Genomic DNA, 19,041 nt, shown 5'->3' with positions numbered 1-19,041 from the left:
TGGCAGAGGACCCGAGTGTCTGTGTGCTGCCCTAGAACTTGACCCTCTACCCCTGGGTAGAGTCTGGGTGTGCATATTGCACTGGAGGTCGGGGACAGGTGTCAGGCTGCAGAAAAGGAGGTGGAGGGCATGCAGGCCCTTGGCCAGAGGGACTCATTCTAGCTGCAAGTGGGCATGGTGGTGCTGGCCAGTAACGGAAGGCAGGGCTCCCCGGTGGCTGTGCTGGGGGCATGCACACTGGAGGAGCTAGTTACAGGTGGCCGTGCTGATGATGGCCTGCACGGGAAGGCGGGCTTAGTAGTCCTGGAAGAGCGTCAGCTTCCTGGTTCTGATAGTGGGACGACAGTTATGTCAATGTTAACTGTCAGGAAGGTGGGTGCAGGATATATGGAAACGATGATTTCTGCAGCTTTTCTGTAAGTTAGAAGTAAGTTCAAAGTAAAGTTTAAAAAAAGCTTAAAAGGGGGAGTGGGGCGGGGTGGGGGGGTAGTTTACAGTGAAACCAATTAGTACAACTGTGATTTTGATTTTCTTCCCCAGCTGCCTTCAGCTGCTTTGGTAGAGAGTGAGCAGGCAGATGATGTCAGGAAGTGACTGAAGTCTAAGCATTCTCTAAAGCTGGGTGAGCTCGTGTCAGTCTGGGTCGTCTGGAAGCAGAAGCAGATGGGAGTTGGGAGTGCAGATGATTCCTTGCAGGAGGGAAGGGGCGTAGCCCAGCTGTGTGCAGTCATTGGCTGGGGGCTGGCTGAGAAGAGCGTGTCCTCAGCTCACACCCTGTGACAGCTGGGGCCCAGGGCTCACCTCTCCCACACTGGGCTCAGCGTTGTCTGCGGTGTGATGGCGCGAGTCCACGGGCCCCTGAGGAGCCCCTCTCCTTAATGTTCCAGGCACCTCTCCGGAACCCCCTTTCTGTGGAGGACAGGAAAACACAACCGGTTTCCCTGGTCCCATGACTAGGTGGTGCTTTGACCCCTGCGGAGCGACTGGCCGGGAACATGAGAGCAGGCCGGGGCCACTGGGCTGGCGGAGAGTTCCAAACGAAAACTCTTCGAGGCAGGTGCCAGGCAGCATCAGCTTAAAAGCAGGCTCCAGGCTAGCGGAGGGCGCCTGTGGGAGCAAGTTTGGAAATCGCGATGAATTGATTTTAAGCAGCTGCAGCTGTGATCAGACTATTTTTAGCCACGGGACTCAAGCAGCTTTCAAAACCTGCTAATAGGAGCCTCACTGGAGCCAGCGAGTAAAACCAGCACAAAAATTTAGCTTTTAATCTAACTGACAGCAAGAATGTGCTCCGTTACGAGCTGGCTTAAAAGGCAAATCCAAGGAAGAGAGCGCTTGCCACTGCCAAGTTTAAGATAAGTTTTCACACCTGTCATTTTTGAAACTAACTCATTCAGTAAATCTGTCCTCTGCTGCCGCTTGCTCAGTATTGGGTGTGCATTTTGGGTAGACCGAGTCGCTATCCTCAGAGCCTGTTTAGCAGTAACTCGCCCTCTTCCCCCCGCCGGTATATCCTGCGGGCAGTGCGGCAGCGCCTGCGAGGGCCGGCGCCATCCACGCCGGCTGCAGTGACCGGCCAGGCTGGCCGAGCTGGGCCCTGGATCGCCCGCCCGCTGCCTCCTGCAGGGACCCGGGCAGCCCAGGAAGGGAAGCCTCAGGAGCAGCTGTGGGCGAGGCTGGTGAGCTGCGGCCGCCGCTTCCTTGACCAAGCCTCAAAGTAGGTAAAGGGGATCTCAGGCAGGAAGAGGCCTGTGAGGGGAAGGGACAGGAGACGCATCTGGGGGCGGGGCCAGGGGACGACTGGCGGCAAACATGACAGAGTCTGGAGTACACAGGAAAAGCCAGCCCATCTTTACTGTAGTGAGTGCAGGATACAAATAGTTTACAACAACCTCTAGCATTTTCTTAACCATTTGATAAAAAATTCACTATAATATTTATTGTATAATGAAGAAAGAACAACACATTCAGGGAAAAATTGAGATTAACTTATTTTTCTTAAAAGGTTCATCTCAAGGATGGCAACAAAGTCCAGCTTGTGCCGCCAAACGGTTTTACATGATCAAACTGTGTACAGCTTCTTGTGTGAACTGTTGACTACAAACATTTACCAAATATATAAATCTCTTTTTAAAAAAGCCATTTTAAATATAGCAAAGCAGTGTCTTCTTGCACAGCAAAGTGAAGAAAGTTTCTACAGAGAAATAAAAGTTTTACATTTGTAAAATCTTTTTCACATTCTAATCATCTAGCTTCTTATGATCCAATGCCAGGAGTTTTCTGGTTCCTTATTTACTATGTATTTCTTGTGCGCATGATGGTTAATACAGAAAATAGGTTAATGCTTTATTAGTTGTCCTTACAGTTAAAGGAAATGGTAAAACATATATTGTTCTTTTCGAACAAACCCGATTTAGTCTTTAACACAGTGGACATAATTAGCGCTCAAAAGATGGACCATCTGCAGACATACAATGGTGCCTCTCACTCAAAGCAGGACGGTTTGCGCACTGAGGGAAGGACAGCTGTTGGAAACTGTACTTGAGCCAGTGCGGCGTCCTCTAAGCCTTTTTTTTTTTTTTTTTTTTGTCTTTTAGTAATAAAATACTTCATCTGAAGGATAAAATTTTCTGGTGATCGTGTCATACAAAACACACGAGTCTAAAACGGTAAGAAAAGTCAGTTCTAAAGAAACACCATTCGTGTCTTCCCCACTCTGAGTTGGTTTCCACCAGGAGATGTGCATGTGTATGTGGTGTTTGTACATGGAGTCTGGGTGAGGGTGTCTGTCAAGTCCACACGCTCCAGGTCACACTGGGCAGACAGGAAAAGGGTTAACAGTCAAATATTCACTTCCTGAAAACGGAATACATTGTTACTTGGTCAGTGTAATTGAAATACAAACTCCGAGCCTCGTGTAATAGTACTTTAGAAAACAGTAGTTGTACTGATTATAAACCTGCATAGAAAGAAAGACTATTGAGATACAGTCAGAAAAGCCATCTCATAAGGCACACAAGAAAATAGACAGTAAATGCGAATGTGGTAACTCCTATTCTAATGTACAGCAGAAGTTCATGAACGTGCATGAAGAGTAACGGGAAGAATCACTTAACACTTTCAAAGCTATAAATGGTTTACAAAGTGGTAAGGATTATCTTGGAAATTCAGTGTCGGGAGACTGTCTTGTCTCAATCAGGTGTGACCTTATGAAGAAACGTGCCGGTATGCAGTTCAGTAAAGTAAGTACGTTTGAAAGAGAAACTAATCCTTTCTGAACAAGAGCCCAAGGGCCATCCTGCTGAGAGGAGACAGCACGTCTCCCTCCCTTTTTTTGGCCTCTCAAAATTTACTGCCCGAACTGTTACTAAAACCGAATTCCATTTTGTAGCTGTGAACACCACAGGTTTCCCCGGTACCTAATACCTATGTGTCAGTCAGGAAGTCTGGCTGATGATTTGTCACAAATAGCATATGAGGAAAATATCAGAAGCAAGGCAATTTAGGGGGAAAAGCAAAACCTAAGTAAAAAATTGTAGGTAGCTGGTCAACATTAAGTTTAAAATACAAAATAGCAGCAGTTTTTATTTTTTTTTATTTTTTTTTAAGATTTTATTTATTTATTTGTCAGAGAGAGAGAGTGAGAGCAAGCACAGGCAGACAGAGTGGAAGGCAGAGGTAGAGGGAGAAGCAGGCTCCCTGCGGAGCAAGGAGCCCGATGTGGGACTCGATCCCAAGACGCTGGGATCATGACCTGAGCTGAAGGCAGCTGCTTAACCAACTGAGCCACCCAGGCATCCCTAGCAGCAGTTTTTAAACCCTTATTTTGAGTTTCTCAGGAAAGGGAGTATTTACAAATCTACAATGAAAGATATACAGGACTTTGAATTTTGTTTGTGGCACAAGCCCAGGAAACAGACGAACCTGCCCTCGCAGCCCCGCTGTCTCGGTAAGAGGGAGGCGGCGCTCGGAGGCCTAGCGGGGCGCGGCCCGGGTTTCAGGAGGACGGTGCTCCGTGCCAGCCAGCGGTGTGTCCGTGAGAGAATTTCTCTCCACACCGAAGTGCCATTTCGATGCACAGAGAGCTCAGAATGGTAGTATTTTGTAACCAGCTGCATCATTCTATTTTAGAGGGGCCAGGAAGAAAGATCCCTTTCCCCACAAGTATTTTTCCCTAATCATTTACCACTTATAAAACCTTTGTGCTGGTCTACTATTTTGCCATGTTCTCTAATATTAAATTAAGTCACCTTTTTTACTATATTTTTTCCCTCACAAAAGGCAAGTTTTAAATAATGCCTTAAATCTGTTACAACACATTTTATATTTATGCAAGATGAACTTAACACCAGTTTTTTTTTTGCCACTTTGCTATTTATGTACACATATAAAATATATTATGGTGTTCAACCCATACAGCACAAAGATTACAATGTAACATCACACATTCACCACGAGTGAGGGGAGAAACCCCTTTATATAATCTTCTGAAAAGACTGGGCTAATAATTAAAATCCAAAGTACAGTATATTTAACAAAATAGTAAATATTAAACAGTGAATACTCTACTTAATAAGGATCTCACCTTTTCCCCCCAAATTGGCGGCAATCCACAAAAATATACTTTTTAATCTGGTGACCATACAATACATAGGTACTTACATCAAAGGTGATAATATATTTAAGATGCTATATACACAAAAGAGTTTGGCTCAACTTTTAATTTACATATAGAATAATAAGTGTTCATGGCTTTCTTTTCCAAGGTTCTGCTTGCAAGATATTTTTGTTTTTTTTTCCCCTCTTAAAATAAATCTAAAAAGTTAAAACAAGATAAAGCTATTCTCTTAAAAAAAAAAAAGTTACAACATACAGCTTTGGCTTATATAAATAATTCATAGCAGAATGTGTTCAAAAGTAGTGAATATAATTTTATATATAGTCATCAATTCATAAGGGTGTTTTCTTTCATATAAAATATACATGAGCTAAAATCAGTTTCTTTAAGATATGAATGTAAAAAGAAACTTCTGACATAGTCCAATTATAACTTAATATATTAATTTATTTTGTTAATGCTCTATATTTCTAGGCTAGTATTTTCTGAATATCTCATGCGTGTTTTCTATGCTCTCTCTTTTTTATTAGCTAAAGATCACTTGTTTGACCCAATACATTTTTTGCACGTGCAAAACAGTTATGTGTGGGGCTTTTTTGTTTTGTTTTAAAGTATCAACAGCCCTTCCCATGCACCCCTCTGCAACAGAGACCCATGCCAGGCTGGGTAATTAATATAAATGACATTTTATGTACAGTATTGCTTTCTTGGTTCCTGCTTTTCTACTGCTCTGTTCTACAAAGCATTTTTCTTAAGTAACTACAGTCACTGCACAGTTAAATAAAACAAGTAGGGGCCCTCTAGGTTTCTGCAAGCTAGTGTGGGAGAATTATATATGGGTACACGTTTCTCTGCAAAAACTGGTTATCTTATGAAACAAGTAGTCCAAGGAAGTGCCAGACTAGAATCTGCCTACAGGGCGCTTTGTTTGCCACGGGACGTACATCTGCAGATCTACGAGGCAGGTAAGTGCCCAATTCTGTATGTAACACACACACACACACACACACTCTCACACCCACATACATATATATATATATATAAAGGGATATATATGTATGTATGTACATATAAATATAGTTAACTCATGTCCTTATTACCGATGTAGATATGTAGGGCAGTTCGCTGCGAGATCACGAAGTACGAACACCAGCCCAGGAGCCTTAGGTCACCCATGCATCCATCCTCATTCGCTTGACGGAAGGGCTTTCTCTGTCCTCTGTGGTGGGGGGTCGGCCAAGCACGATTGGAGAATGGAAGTCGCCCCATGGATCCTCCCGGTCACTCCCACCATAGGAGCTGCTCGAGCTGCTCAGACTGTCCACAGGGGAGCGCCCCATTTCCTGCCGGGGCTGGGGGGGCTGGGGGAGCTGTGGCGGCGGCGGCTGCGGCCGTGGCTGCTGCTGCTGGAAGCCTGATGGGGTCATTCGATCCCGGGGAGGTGAAACTGGTTCTGACTTAATGTTGGTGTTTTGGTTGGTATTAATGGATAAATTCGAACACTGAGATAACTGCCCTCCAGCACTGAAGGAAAGACAAGATGTTAGAGGGTTGGTGAGTGCATCTGCGTGACCAGAGTGATACTGCAGCCTCCACCCGACAGAGCCTGTCCAAATGCCCAGACTGATTTTAATGACCTCTCCATGGGAGGAAAACAAAATCAGGGTGGCTAGTTCTCCTGCCCAAGCCCTTGGTCCTTCTGCAGATGAAGGAGCCGAAACTGTGTGTCCGCTGCTGTGCGTGGACCAGAATGGGAGAGGAAGCCTTTGGCTTCCCCTCTGCTCCAGCCCTGGGAGAGGCACCGCTCACTGCTCGCACAGTACCTGCAAGGCCGTCACCAGACCCTGTCTTCCAGGGGAGGGCACCGCCTCAGACAGGCCGACTCAGAGTAGCAGAGAGTGTGTACAGGCTTCTCCCCCGAGCTGAGCGACCCTTTCAGCTCATGGTGTGTTCATTTAGGATGAACAGACCCCCGAGGGCCAATGGGTGAAGAAATGCAAGGAAAACCACCTTGGCTTTCTCCACGGACAGGACGGGAGGAACAGTAGGGGGTGGGCGTCTTGTGTGTGGAGCCAGCTAGCTACTGGGTTTCATGCGGATGATCCCAGCCCACTGCCCACACCGTCCCTCACGGAGAAGAGTTCAATGCAGAGAACATTCGTTCTGGGCAGGGTGAGGGGACAGGCGTGACAAAAGCTTACGGTGGGGCCCAGGGGTATCCAAAAGCCCTAGTAGCAGGGAGAATGTGGGGGCCGCCGGTGCCTCAGTACCCCTTGGTCACCATCTCCAGAGAAGAGAAGCCTTGCCTCCCGAATCTCTTCAGGGAACGCCTAGTTTGAGCAGGACCCAAGCTATTATCCAGAAGCACGTAAAGGAAATATTTTCTCCAAACACTTGTACCACATAAAGAAGTCATCCTAGGACCGTCACGTGACAGTCAACAGCACCAAAGACTGTACCTGATAGAAAAATAAAGTGCAAGGGCCGGGAGGAGAGATTCGGAGACAATTTCCAGTTATTCACACCAGAGAGCTGAGGGCGGCTTGTCCTAAATGGTGCTGCTGCCAGGCCGACACCTGTCCCAGAGACAGCATGCCTGGGGAGTTGAAGCCCTGCAGGGCCGACAGGTCTGGGCTAGTCAGTGAGTAATCTAGAACAAGGAGAGAAGTATCACTCGTGTGAGAGAGAGAAGGCCCAAGCACAAGCCGGTTACCCCAGCTGCAAGAAGCCAGGTACTTCCTAACGTAAAACACACACGTCTAAACTGACAACAGTTTTTCTTTCGGCAGGTCCTAGCTGCATTTGTTTGTCTGGGATTATCTCGATAAAGTCAGCCTCAACTCTGTGCTACGTGTTTACAGTCTCCTGTCTCACAAAAGGTTGAGATCCTTTCTCCAGACTTGTAAATAGAAATAATGGCAGGGCCATTGCTAAGGGACGTGCGCACGCAGCGGTCGCCTTACACGTGCGCATCGCTACCCCCTGGGAAAAGCAGCGACAGACCGGACGGAGCCTAGAGCAGCAGCTCTTCTCTTCCCGAGAAGAGGGGAGCAGGAAGGACACAGCAGCCCTCGTGTGGGGCCAGCTCGGCGGCCAAGTGAAGGACGCCAGCACACAGCGGGTGAGCAGCGGTTGCTCGTGGCCGGGGCTGTCGGAGATCACTGACTGCACACAACACAGCTTCAAGTTCATGAAAAAACTTACGTGTGACAAGAGTGTAACAGAGAATGTGGCTCATTTCCTCAGAAAGCCTCAGTCATAATCACTCTGGCCAAGACCCAGGACATTAGGTATCGTTCACACATCAAGCTATTTCAGTTCTTCATTAACACTTGTTTTTTCCATTTACTTTCAAAGAGAGGTGGCAAAAACCCTTCTACTTTTAACTGTTTTTTCCCGTCTCAAGGGAGGTATATAAGGAAGCTCATCTTCCTAGTGCATTAACATTCATAAAAAAAGGGACTCAGAGGAAAGAACGTAGCTGCTGCTTGGGATCCTGCCGGCCTCCACACTCTGCTCCCGCCACACTCTCCGACCGCCTCAGCCACTCCCCGCCGAGGTGGGCAGGGGTCCCGCATGCACATCGGTGCCCCCTGCAGCCCCCAGCTCTCGACCTCTAGGTCCACCCAGCTACCTCCTTGGTATGTTCATTTGGATGTCTCTCCAAACCCCTCAAATCTGACACCCGACTGGACTTGTCTCCTCCAAACCTGCTCCTTATCTTAATAAATGGCACCGATATTCACCTCGGTCGTGCCAGAAACCTGTGGGTGTTCTTGATACTTCTCTCTGACTTCCAGCGCCAACCACCAAGGCCCGTCAGTTCTCTGTGTTGTCTCTCAAACCTGCCTGTTTCACCAGCTCTCCTGCCACCGCTCTCCTCTAAGCCATCAGGATCCACTACCTGGGCCACCATGCGAGCCTCCGGACGGTCTCCTAGCACGCAGCCTTGCCCCAGGAACACTAGCCAAAGTGATCTTAAAGTAACAAATGGGCTCACGATACCTCTCTGCCTACGACTTTCTGGCTTCCCTGTGCTCTCAACATCCAAAATCTTCAACATGGCCTAGAAATTGTGACCTACCTCTAGAGTTTCCACCCTTCACACCCTGCGCCATCCGGATCCCACCGTGCTCCCTTCTCCCCGGAACAATCTCCCTGCCCCGCCCCGCTGAGTCACGGGTGCCCCTCTAGCGAGGCTTCTCCGTAGCTCTTAACACGACTGTGGTACCTGATTCTCACAGCGGTCTGTCCCAAGTTCCGCTGTGAACCGTACACTCCCGCATGCCCAGCCCCACAGCTGCCACCCAGCGAGTGTTCAGCAGGTGTGTGCTGAATGGACACACGAGCAGGGCTGCGGAGGGACCTTATGAGGGGCATGACGGGTCGAAGCACCGGGGCTCTTCCACATAAAAACTTGCACTTTTGGAAATGTTGCTCCCACCTTCATCCCTTTCCTGATCATTTGGCACGAGTCTGACTCTGCACAGAAAGGCAGCTGCCAAACTACAGAAAGATGAAGGTGGAGGTGTTTAAAAAGGGCAACGAGACAGAGTAAAAATGATGTTTTTTAAGATTAAGCTGCACACATGCTCTGAAAATGAGCACAGAGACTGAGTCACAGTTAAAAGAAGGAATGAGACTGAGGCCAAGTGATTGATGGCTTTGAGAGAATCAGACTCTGTTTTTATGTTTTGGTAATTCCTTCTGGATTTTTAAAAAACAACTTCATGCTAATCCAACAGCATTTCTTAAGCACGCACAGTGGCACAGGGACATATCCTGGAAAACCCGTCATGAAAGCTCAAGAAACTGCTCTTACTCCGAACCAGTTCAAGTGCCACCTTCACCGCTGGAGCACCTCTGAACCTTTCAGGTCGTGCTTTCCCCCCTCTTTCCTCACGTTCTCAGGTCTCAGAGCACAAACTACTAACCTCAGCCGCTTTGACCTCAGCTCCGGCCTGTATCCCGAGCTGGCACGAACCTGGGACAAAAGCTCTGTTCCTGGCATATGGGCGCGCCTACAGCTGGCGATCACCGCCAGGACACAGAATTTCTATGAATGTGTTATCTCTCGCTCCACTCTAAATTTGCACTTAATAGGTTTGGGCATTTTTTTTCATATTGATTGTTAGAAAAGGTAGTGGACATTCTCCTAAGAGGCATTCTTTTTTCAACAAAACCTTTTCAAATTCTGTTTTAAATGAACTACACAGCATTAAAGTGACAAGCAAATGTATCAATGGCCACAGGGAGCGTCAGACAGCAGTGTGAAAGCACCGTGCTAAAGCATTTACTCTGAAGTCTAAAATTAGATGGTTTTTATTACAGTCTGCTTATAAGAATCCTGAAAGGATGAATACCCTGCACCGCAGTCTGAAAGCTGACAAGGTATCACTTAACTATTTCCTTCTTTCCTTCTTCTTTTGAAGCATCAGGTGTTTGGCTCAGCGGGTAAGAAGGTGAAACCACACCCGCCAACCTTCTGCCTCTCCCCAGAACGGCTGATCTGGAAGAAACCTGCCACGTGCCGGGCCTCTGTGGACAGCCTGCATGGCCCACGGCACCTCTCCGGTCACTCAGCAGTGCTGACTTTGCCTTACAGACACCCCGCAATAGGTGTTTTAAGATGAAACGTCTAAGTAAACATAAATGAGTGAGAAGCTCCTCTCAGAAGGGAGGAATGACCGACTGGCTCTGAGGAGAAACAAGAAATGTCCTGGTTTTGCTCCTGAGGCTCAAGGGACAGAAACTAAAAAAGGTAATTACACGGAGGAATACACCAGCTGCCCGGCGCAGCCACGCACGTGTCCCCTTCTGGAGTCCCGAGTCCAGGCGGAGGCCATGCTCCCCCCAGCAGGTCAACACCTGCCAGCCTGGAGGACTGCAGCGAGACGCACCAGAGAAAATGCCAAGCGGTGGTCTCGTCCTGTCTGGTCACAGATTCTGGGAACAGCTCTCTGTTTCTTTGTCAGGGTAAGTAAAAGCGGACACTGGGAAATCATTCCACAATGTATTTTTTTGTACGTTTTTCAAAGCTAACCTTTGTCTTTTAATACGCCCAAATGTGACTCTAAAGAACTGGAGATAATTGATTTCAATCAATATACTTGTAAAAAAAAGAAAATCACAAAAGCACATGGTGATCACCAAACAAAGAAGTACGAACCACAGAAGGCAAGAGAGCAGGCTTACCAGTGTTGTAGGCGGTCGGCATGGCTGAGTACACGAGTCCCTGCGGAGGCAAGCTCGGGGTGGTCACAGACACGACTGGGGTAGCTAGAGGCTGAGTGGTGTGAGAACTGCTTATCCTTTGGGTATTCTGTGAGAGAGTAGAAAAAAGGGTCATTATTTGAGTATTTATATTCAGCCTTAGTATTTTAAAAATAACATTCAATTTAAAAGTGACATTTTTCACAGTTTTATGATGTGAACGTCATTATGTCTTAAAGCAGTGATGATGTGAAAAAAACCTTAGAAATACTAAAGTGAACTAAATATTTAATTTCAAGGGACATAGTTTTACATTAATTATTGATTTTCCCTTGTCTTTCATAGTGTTTATCGGTGGCAAGGATATATCCTTAAAACAGAAACCTGCACTCTGGGTGAGAATGCTTTGATGTGTTACCATAAATGAGGACTTGTTGGCACTAAAATACCGCCAGGCTGCCCCAAATCAAACATCTAGGTTTTCGAGCTGAGGGAGCCAAAAGTCTTTTGTATCCTGAGAGTGTAAGTAAGTTTAGGGATCGAAACCACTTGCACCGGCAGCATTCCCATGTTAGTGTGCTGTGAGGTCCTGGCTTCCTGAAGTACAGTTTGCTTCCAGTTTTCCTGCCCTGCGCTCCTACAGTTGCTACACCCACAACCCCCGCCCCGTGCCCCCCACACCCCCCGGTGCCCCACCCCCATACAAGCTCAGCCTACCCTACTGTCACACCCCCCCCCCCCCCGTGACCTATTTCTTGGCAGCAGGTTCCAATACACATCCCTGCACAGGCTCCCGACACTTCTGAAAGGAGAGGCTTTGCGTGGAGAGCTTGTGACTAGCGCCACTTCTCGTGAGACGGCGAATAGGGCAACACTAAATGCTCGCTGACCGACTCCATCTACACCGTATCCTATCTGTACCGGGAGTGAAAAAACCCAACTACTGAATAATCAAGTCAGCCTGACAGGGGCTTCCGGGAATGCTCCAAAAGCAGGATCATAGAAGAACAGACTCCATGATCCATGGGTTCAGCACCCAAGAAGGCCAAAGCACAACTAGCCCAGGGCTTTTAATATAGAGACATCACCTACGTTTTTCTCCCTAATTCCCGACTTCCTAAGCTTGGGAAGGGGGGAATCATTTCACTTTTCTGAACCTCTCTGTTTGCACAGTAGGGAAGACAGTGATCTTTGTGCTGCCGGCCTTGGGCACTACTGGGAAGCTCTAATGAGCCAAGAGGTGGGAAGTGCTCTGGTGACTGGAGTACCACCCAGATGTAAGACAGTATCCTTAAACGACTCTCCTGAGAAACCCTCTGGCCCACATTTCTATGTCACTTCAGATCCACAGGTAAGACCCCTGGAGCTACCACAAAGCGAGGTTGTTTAGAACAGCAAGGCTTCTCAAGGCATCTCAGCAGCCCGGCTCTCACCATGAGAGTCTTTCTTCACCTTGTGGTTTTCAAAGATTTAGAAATTTATCTTTGAGATTCTGTAACTGGGGAGTGAACTTTAAGTAGGTGGAAGTCAGTGTATGGTAAGTGGGAACACATGTTCATCTCAGCATCAAGTTAATAATTTTAATGAGTTTTTGAGGTAGAGATATACTTTGGACTTAATCTGGAAACTCAGAGTCAGACAGTAGGCGAAAGAACACAGCATGGCCCAGTTTGGCCTAACTCTATCCATGGCAGGGCTTCAACTCCATGGCAATCTCTGGGCATGACCTCAAGAAGAGGTGGTGTGTATGTGTGTGTGTGTGTGTGTGTGTGTGTAACAGTGAATGCCAATATATCGGCAGGATGCATCAAAGCTCCGAATCTCCAAGGCATGGATTTTTCTGGGTAAGAGACTTGTGGGACCACTAGAGGGCAACATACTGCTACAGAATTGAAAGGAAACACTTGTGACAACTAACTTCCTAAGGGTAAACAGTCAAAGATAAATCATTTTATCTTTAATTATAAACTTCCATTTTCTAATTATTACCATATCACTAAATAAAGTATTTCCCCAGAAGAAAGTCTAAATCTGCACATGATATAATCCAACATCACAGTTGATGGCACACTAGTATATTTTAGTTTACTGAATACAAAACCACATCTCAAACTGTGAGTGATCACGAAGTTAAAGAATGATCTCTTAGTTTAAGGACAGAACACAGACAACCTTATCTAAAAAGACAGAAACTGTGCAAAACACACCAGCATGCATATATATGTAATAATAAAATATAAATAAAACCAACAGATGACTTCCCCCTATGCTCTCATGCAATCTGAACCCTTGTCCATGCTACAAACTAAACATTTTCAAGTTTTTCTCCCTTCAGGTCACTAATTAGCAACTGACAGAATTTATATGATTTCTGTGAATTTTGGGTTTTAGTTCCCAAAGAAGAGATAAAAGTTATTTTTAGTCAAATTTATTTTCTAGAAGAGAAGCCAATAGAAATCATTTATTTTAGAAAAAAGAAATCATTTATTTTAGAAAAACTTTTAACAACAGAGTATGTCCTGATAGAAAAAGGTAAATTTGTGTATATTAAATTACAGACATTCCTTTTAGCAAACAGGGAACCCCCCTTATGGTTCAGATCATCTCATGCAGTATGAAATAATTCCAACTCTGAAAAAAGTGACCTCACCAAAAATGATGTAATCTTTTTGAAAGAAAGAGAAATAACACAAGACCATGTGTTACAATCTTAGGAACTTTGAGGGTGAAGTCATTTTCTAAAAATATGTTAATAATTTGGGGAACTATATAAGGTATTTTATATCTTTCCTTAAAAAAAATCTTTAGCAAGTGTCTTGTGATCATTGACAGCTATTGTTTTTAAAGGCTCTGTTCCAATGTTCCCTCCAACAAACAAAATGGGTCAAGATATACAACTATAAGCAGATAAACGGGATGGACTCAGTAGTACTAGATTGGTTCTGTTATTAAAAGTGCTTGGATAGTGTTTAATAACAGCAAGAAAAACTGTGTAACAAAGAGAACACTGGTTAGATATAAACACTTAAGAGAATTCGTACTTTCCAGATCTTTTGCAACTCCCTTCAAGCAGAAACGCACACTCACCAACTCCAATTCCTCTTCCTCCCACTGCACTCAGCACATGAGAGGGATACGAGAGTTACTAAGACTGTTGATACTCAAAAATAAAATATTTCTTTAGAAAAACACGTTATTCGGACACTAGCAGTTGCTTGGAACTCTAGAGAGATGATTAAATATAAGCAGTGAATACAAATACAAATTATTTATCGTATCTCCACTAGTAGCTGCTTTCAGAAGAAAGATTCTTCAGATTCTTGCAGGCCAGGCTTTAAAGCTGCCCCCGCTCCCTGGCTTCGTCCACTCCTGTGTCGGCCTCACCCACATACCGCCGGGCTACCGCCACTGTGTTTAAAGAGTTCCTCATCATGACACGGGTTTATACTTGAAACCCTGAGAGTACTTCGTCCTCGCATCCCTAGCCCACCTGGTCACACACGTCCATTATTTATCTCCTAGATGTATGCTTTTCGGTCGGCAGGAATTATTTTGTTTTCTAATTTCCCACTGCAGCTAGCATAGTGTTACAAAACAAGAAGAACTCCAACAGTAGTTCGTAACAGTCTTGGATAACACGGATTTGGATGCAAATACAGCTTTCGTGTGTATAATTTCGCTGCGGAAAAACAGTAACATGTATGAGGCTAATGAGACTGGAAGAGAACTGAACTGATAAATCACGTCCAGAAAAGAGATGAAGGACACATATTTGCTCTTCTAAGCATTTAGAAAATACTAACAGGCTAGAAATAATCTGCTAGCTAGTGCTTTCTTATTTTACTTGAAGGAGTCAAGTTTCTCTGTCAATCTACGGAAGTCTTTGTAAGCATCAGTGATGGAGGAGACCCGGATCCAAAAGCCAGCCAACCTGCAAACAAACGGTAACACAGGCAGGCTGGTTGCCGACTCTGAAAAACAAGCGCCCAGCCTACAGCTGCTGTCTCAAATGTGGGCGAGAGGCCCTTCAGCGGCGGAGTTACACAGATCTTCACAGGCCTCCAACCACAGGACCCGCGTGCAAATACCGCAAGTAAGTGCTGTGTGGTTTCCACTTGCACCTGCCAGGCCAAGGGTGTAAAATAGTTTATATGGCAAATTCTGAGTCTTCTAAGAGCTGCTTCATGATCTCTGAAAGAAAGACCAGACAGAAGTAGTCCTGACCAGCTGCTGAAGGCCTCCATGCAGGTCTGCCCTTACCTTCTGCAGTTGACTGAGCCTTAAATGGAACTTTCTGTAGCCTCTCTGAAAGACAGGGGCAGGTGTTCGACATCCTGTTCCTAAAAGGTGAGCGAAATGACTACCCTGAATGCCCACATGTTTTTCTTTTCGGGGTTACCTGTTACACCTGTGTGTATCTTTAACTCGGTATCCTGCAATAATTTTACCCGTAGAGAGCGGCTGTGAAGAGAGCGCACCATCACAGCACACACCCCAGCACCACCCCACCCGGTCTGCCTCTCAAAGAAGCACGAGACAACTGTCAAACTGACAGAGGAACCAGCAATAACTGAGGCTACAGGACTTCACCTGGATTTCACCCGTCTTTCACCGATGTCCTTTTTCTACTCCAGGACTGGATGCTGCATCCCACATGCCCTTACCGGTCACACACCCTTCGTCTCCTCTGGTCTGTGACCGCTCCCTCCATCTTTCCTCATTTTGCATGACCTTAAAAACTGCAGAGTACTGGGTGGATATCTCATGGAACGTCTCGTAATTTGGGTCTTAAATTTTCTTGGATAGAGAGCATGGATTTTTGGAAGAGTACCAAAGAGGTGATGTGACCCTCTTAGCACATACCAGAAGGTATGTCATTCCATTATTTGTGATGTTAAACTCGATTGCTGGTGAAAGTCACATCTTCGAGGACTCCCTACTACAAAATTACTATTGTTCCCTTTGCCAGTTATTTGGGGAGAGACATTTTGAGGCTATGCAAACACCCTGTTTTTCCTTAAACTTTCGCTCACTCGTTTTAGCATCCATTGACCCTGTCTGGCCATGATCTCTGTACTGTGGTAATGACAGTGATGATTTGCTATTTCTCTCATTCTTTCTACATGTAATAATTAGAACTCTTCTCTAAGGAAGAGCTGTTTCTTTCATCATTTTTATCAATAACAGGCTTGGTATTTTGTATTCCTTGGGTACTAATCCAATACTATTGTTACTTATTTTGTTGCTTAAATTGTTCTAGTTTGGGCCACTGGAGCTCTTCGGAGAGGCTGGTTCCTGTAAGCATTTCACCTGCACTTCCTTATCCTCTGGCACCTCCGACTCATCCTGTATTTTCATTGCCCCCACTCTATAATCAATCATTTCTCCAAGGAATCCTGATTCCTTTTATTGGAGAATGTTTAGAAATGAAGATCTGAGTACTAGGTGTGTTCAGTTATCAGGTGCCATTATCTGAAGGGTCTGTCGGTAGAGCTAGGAAATATATGAGATACACTATTCATGTGTATATACATTGATATTTCTCTATGTTAAGAAAGTACGTTCATACTGAAACTTCCAACAATAGCCCAGAAACACAGTGTTCACTGTAGCCTTCCTTCCCCAACCCCAACCACCTTGCTTATTTGTAAGTCCCCCCCCCCCACCGCCAACAATGAAAAACCCGGCTTTATCTACTATGTATTTACTGTTTGAGTGTTGTCTAACAAATGTACCATCTTGAGCACAACGACTTCCTCATTTTTTTGTTTTCTCTATCTAGAGTTAAAACCATTTCCAAAGTTACTGAGAGCTCCTTCCCCGTCCCCTTCCAGATCATCCTGTCACAGACCTGTACTACAGCCATATTCATGTGTCACAGTCTGTATTCCATCTGCAGTTCCCCTGGAATCCTGGTTGATTTTTAACTGCATATAGTAAAACCACTCTTTGTACAGTTTTATGAGTTTTTTTTTTTTTTAAATTTCCAGCATAACAGTATTCATTATTTTTGCACCACACCCCGTGCTCCATGCAATCCGTGCCCTCTATAATACCCACCACCTGGTACCCCAACCTCCCACCCCCCGTCCCTTCAAAACCCTCAGATTGTTTTTCAGAGTCCATAGTCTCTCATGGTTCACCTCCCCTTCCAATTTCCCCCAACTCCCTTCTCCACTCTAAGTCCCCATGTCCTCCATGCTATTTGTTATGCTCCACAAATAAGTGAAACCATAGGATAATTGACTCTCTCTGCTTGACTTATTTCACTCAGCATAATCTCTTCCAGTCCCGTCCATGTTGCTACAAAAGTTGGGTATTCATCCTTTCTGATGGAGGCATAATACTCTATCCCCAGGGGTACAGGTCTGTGAATCACCAGGTTTACACACTTCACAGCACTCACCAAAGCACATACCCTCCCCAATGTCCATAATCCCACCCCCTTCTCCCAAACCCCCTCCCCCCAGCAACCCTCAGTTTGTTTTGTGAGATTAAAAGTCACTTATGGTTTGTCTCCCTCCCAATCCCATCTTGTTTCATTTATTCTTCTCCTACCCACTTAAGCCCCCATGTTGCATCACCACTTCCTCATATCAGGGAGATCATATGATAGTTGTCTTTCTCTGCTTGACTTATTTCGCTAAGCATGATACGCTCTAGTTCCATCCATGTTGTCGCAAATGGCAAGATTTCATTTCTTTTGATGGCTGCATAGTATTCCATTGTGTATATATACCACATCTTCTTGATCCATTCATCTGTTGATGGACATCTAGGTTCTTTCCATAGTTTGGCTATTGTGGACATTGCTGCTATAAACATTCGGGTACATGTGCCCCTTTGGATCACTACGTTTGTATCCTTAGGGTAAATACCCAATAGTGCAATTGCTGGGTCATAGGGCAGTTCTATTTTCAACATTTTGAGGAACCTCCATGCTGTTTTCCAGAGTGGCTGCACCAGCTTGCATTCCCACCAACAGTGTAGGAGGGTTCCCCTTTCTCCGCATCCTCGCCAGCATCTGTCATTTCCTGACTTGTTGATTTTAGCCATTCTGACTGGTGTGAGGTGATATCTCATTGTGGTTTTGATTTGTATTTCCCTGATGCCGAGTGATATGGAGCACTTTTTCATGTGTCTGTTGGCCATCTGGATGTCTTCTTTGCAGAAATGTCTGTTCATGTCCTCTGCCCATTTCTTGATTGGATTATTTGTTCTTTGGGTGTTGAGTTTGCTAAGTTCTTTATAGATTCTGGACACTAGTCCTTTATCTGATATGTCATTTGCAAATATCTTCTCCCATTCTGTCAGTTGTCTTTTGATTTTGTTAACTGTTTCCTTTGCTGTGCAAAAGCTTTTGATCTTGATGAAATCCCAATAGTTCATTTTTGCCCTTGCTTCCCTTGACTTTTGCGTTGTTCCTAGGAAGATGTTGCTGCGGTTGAGGTCAAAGAGGTTGCTGCCTGTGTTCTCCTCAAGGATTTTGATGGATTCCTTTTGCACATTGAGGTCCTTCATCCATTTTGAGTCTATTTTTGTGTGTGGTGTAAGGAAATGGTCCAATTTCATTTTTCTGCATGTGGCTGTCCAATTTTTCCAGCACCATTTATTGAAGAGGCTGTCTTTTTGCCATTGGACATTCTTTCCTGCTTTGTCGAAGATTAGTTGACCATAGAGTTGAGGGTCTATTTCTGGGCTCTCTATTCTGTTCCATTGATCTATGTGTCTGTTTTTGTGCCAGTACCATGCTGTCTTGATGACGACAGCTTTGTAATAGAGCTTGAAGTCCGGAATTGTGATGCCACCAACGTTGGCTTTCTTTTTCAATATCCCTTTGGCTATTCGAGGTCTTTTCTGGTTCCATATAAATTTTAGCATTATTTGTTCCATTTCTTTGAAAAAGATGGATGGTACTTTGATAGGAATTGCATTAAATGTGTAGATTGCTTTAGGTAGCATAGACATTTTCACAATATTTATTCTTCCAATCCAGGAGCATGGAACATTTTTCCATTTCTTTGTGTCTTCCTCAATTTCTTTCATGAGTACTTTATAGTTTTCTGAGTATAGATTCTGTGCCTCTTTGGTTAGGTTTATTCCTAGGTATCTTATGGTTTTGGGTGCAATTGTAAATGGGATTGACTCCTTAATTTCTCTTTCTTCTGTCTTGCTGTTGGTGTAGAGAAATGCAACTGATTTCTGTGCAT

General features: G+C 45.1%; 1 protein-coding gene across 1 annotated transcript; it reads right to left on the bottom strand.

The window, feature by feature from the left end:
- Nucleotides 1-5,766: 5,766 nt before the first annotated feature.
- On the bottom strand, nt 5,767-13,940 carry LOC116590410 (myocyte-specific enhancer factor 2A-like). The gene is made up of 4 exons (XM_032342150.1): nt 13,919-13,940; nt 10,814-10,940; nt 7,142-7,268; nt 5,767-6,142 (listed from the first exon to the last, which is right to left on the bottom strand). The coding sequence occupies exons 2-4, from the start codon at nt 10,833-10,835 to the stop codon at nt 5,782-5,784; spliced, it is 510 nt and encodes a 169-aa protein (XP_032198041.1). The 5' UTR covers nt 10,836-10,940; nt 13,919-13,940; the 3' UTR covers nt 5,767-5,781.
- Nucleotides 13,941-19,041: the final 5,101 nt, after the last annotated feature.

Source organism: Mustela erminea, chromosome 5 (assembly GCF_009829155.1).
Source record: "Mustela erminea isolate mMusErm1 chromosome 5, mMusErm1.Pri, whole genome shotgun sequence".
NCBI classification, from domain to species: Eukaryota; Metazoa; Chordata; class Mammalia; order Carnivora; family Mustelidae; genus Mustela; species Mustela erminea.
The sequence above is the reverse complement of the archived record's forward strand: the minus strand, read 5'-3'. Positions and strand labels throughout refer to the sequence as shown.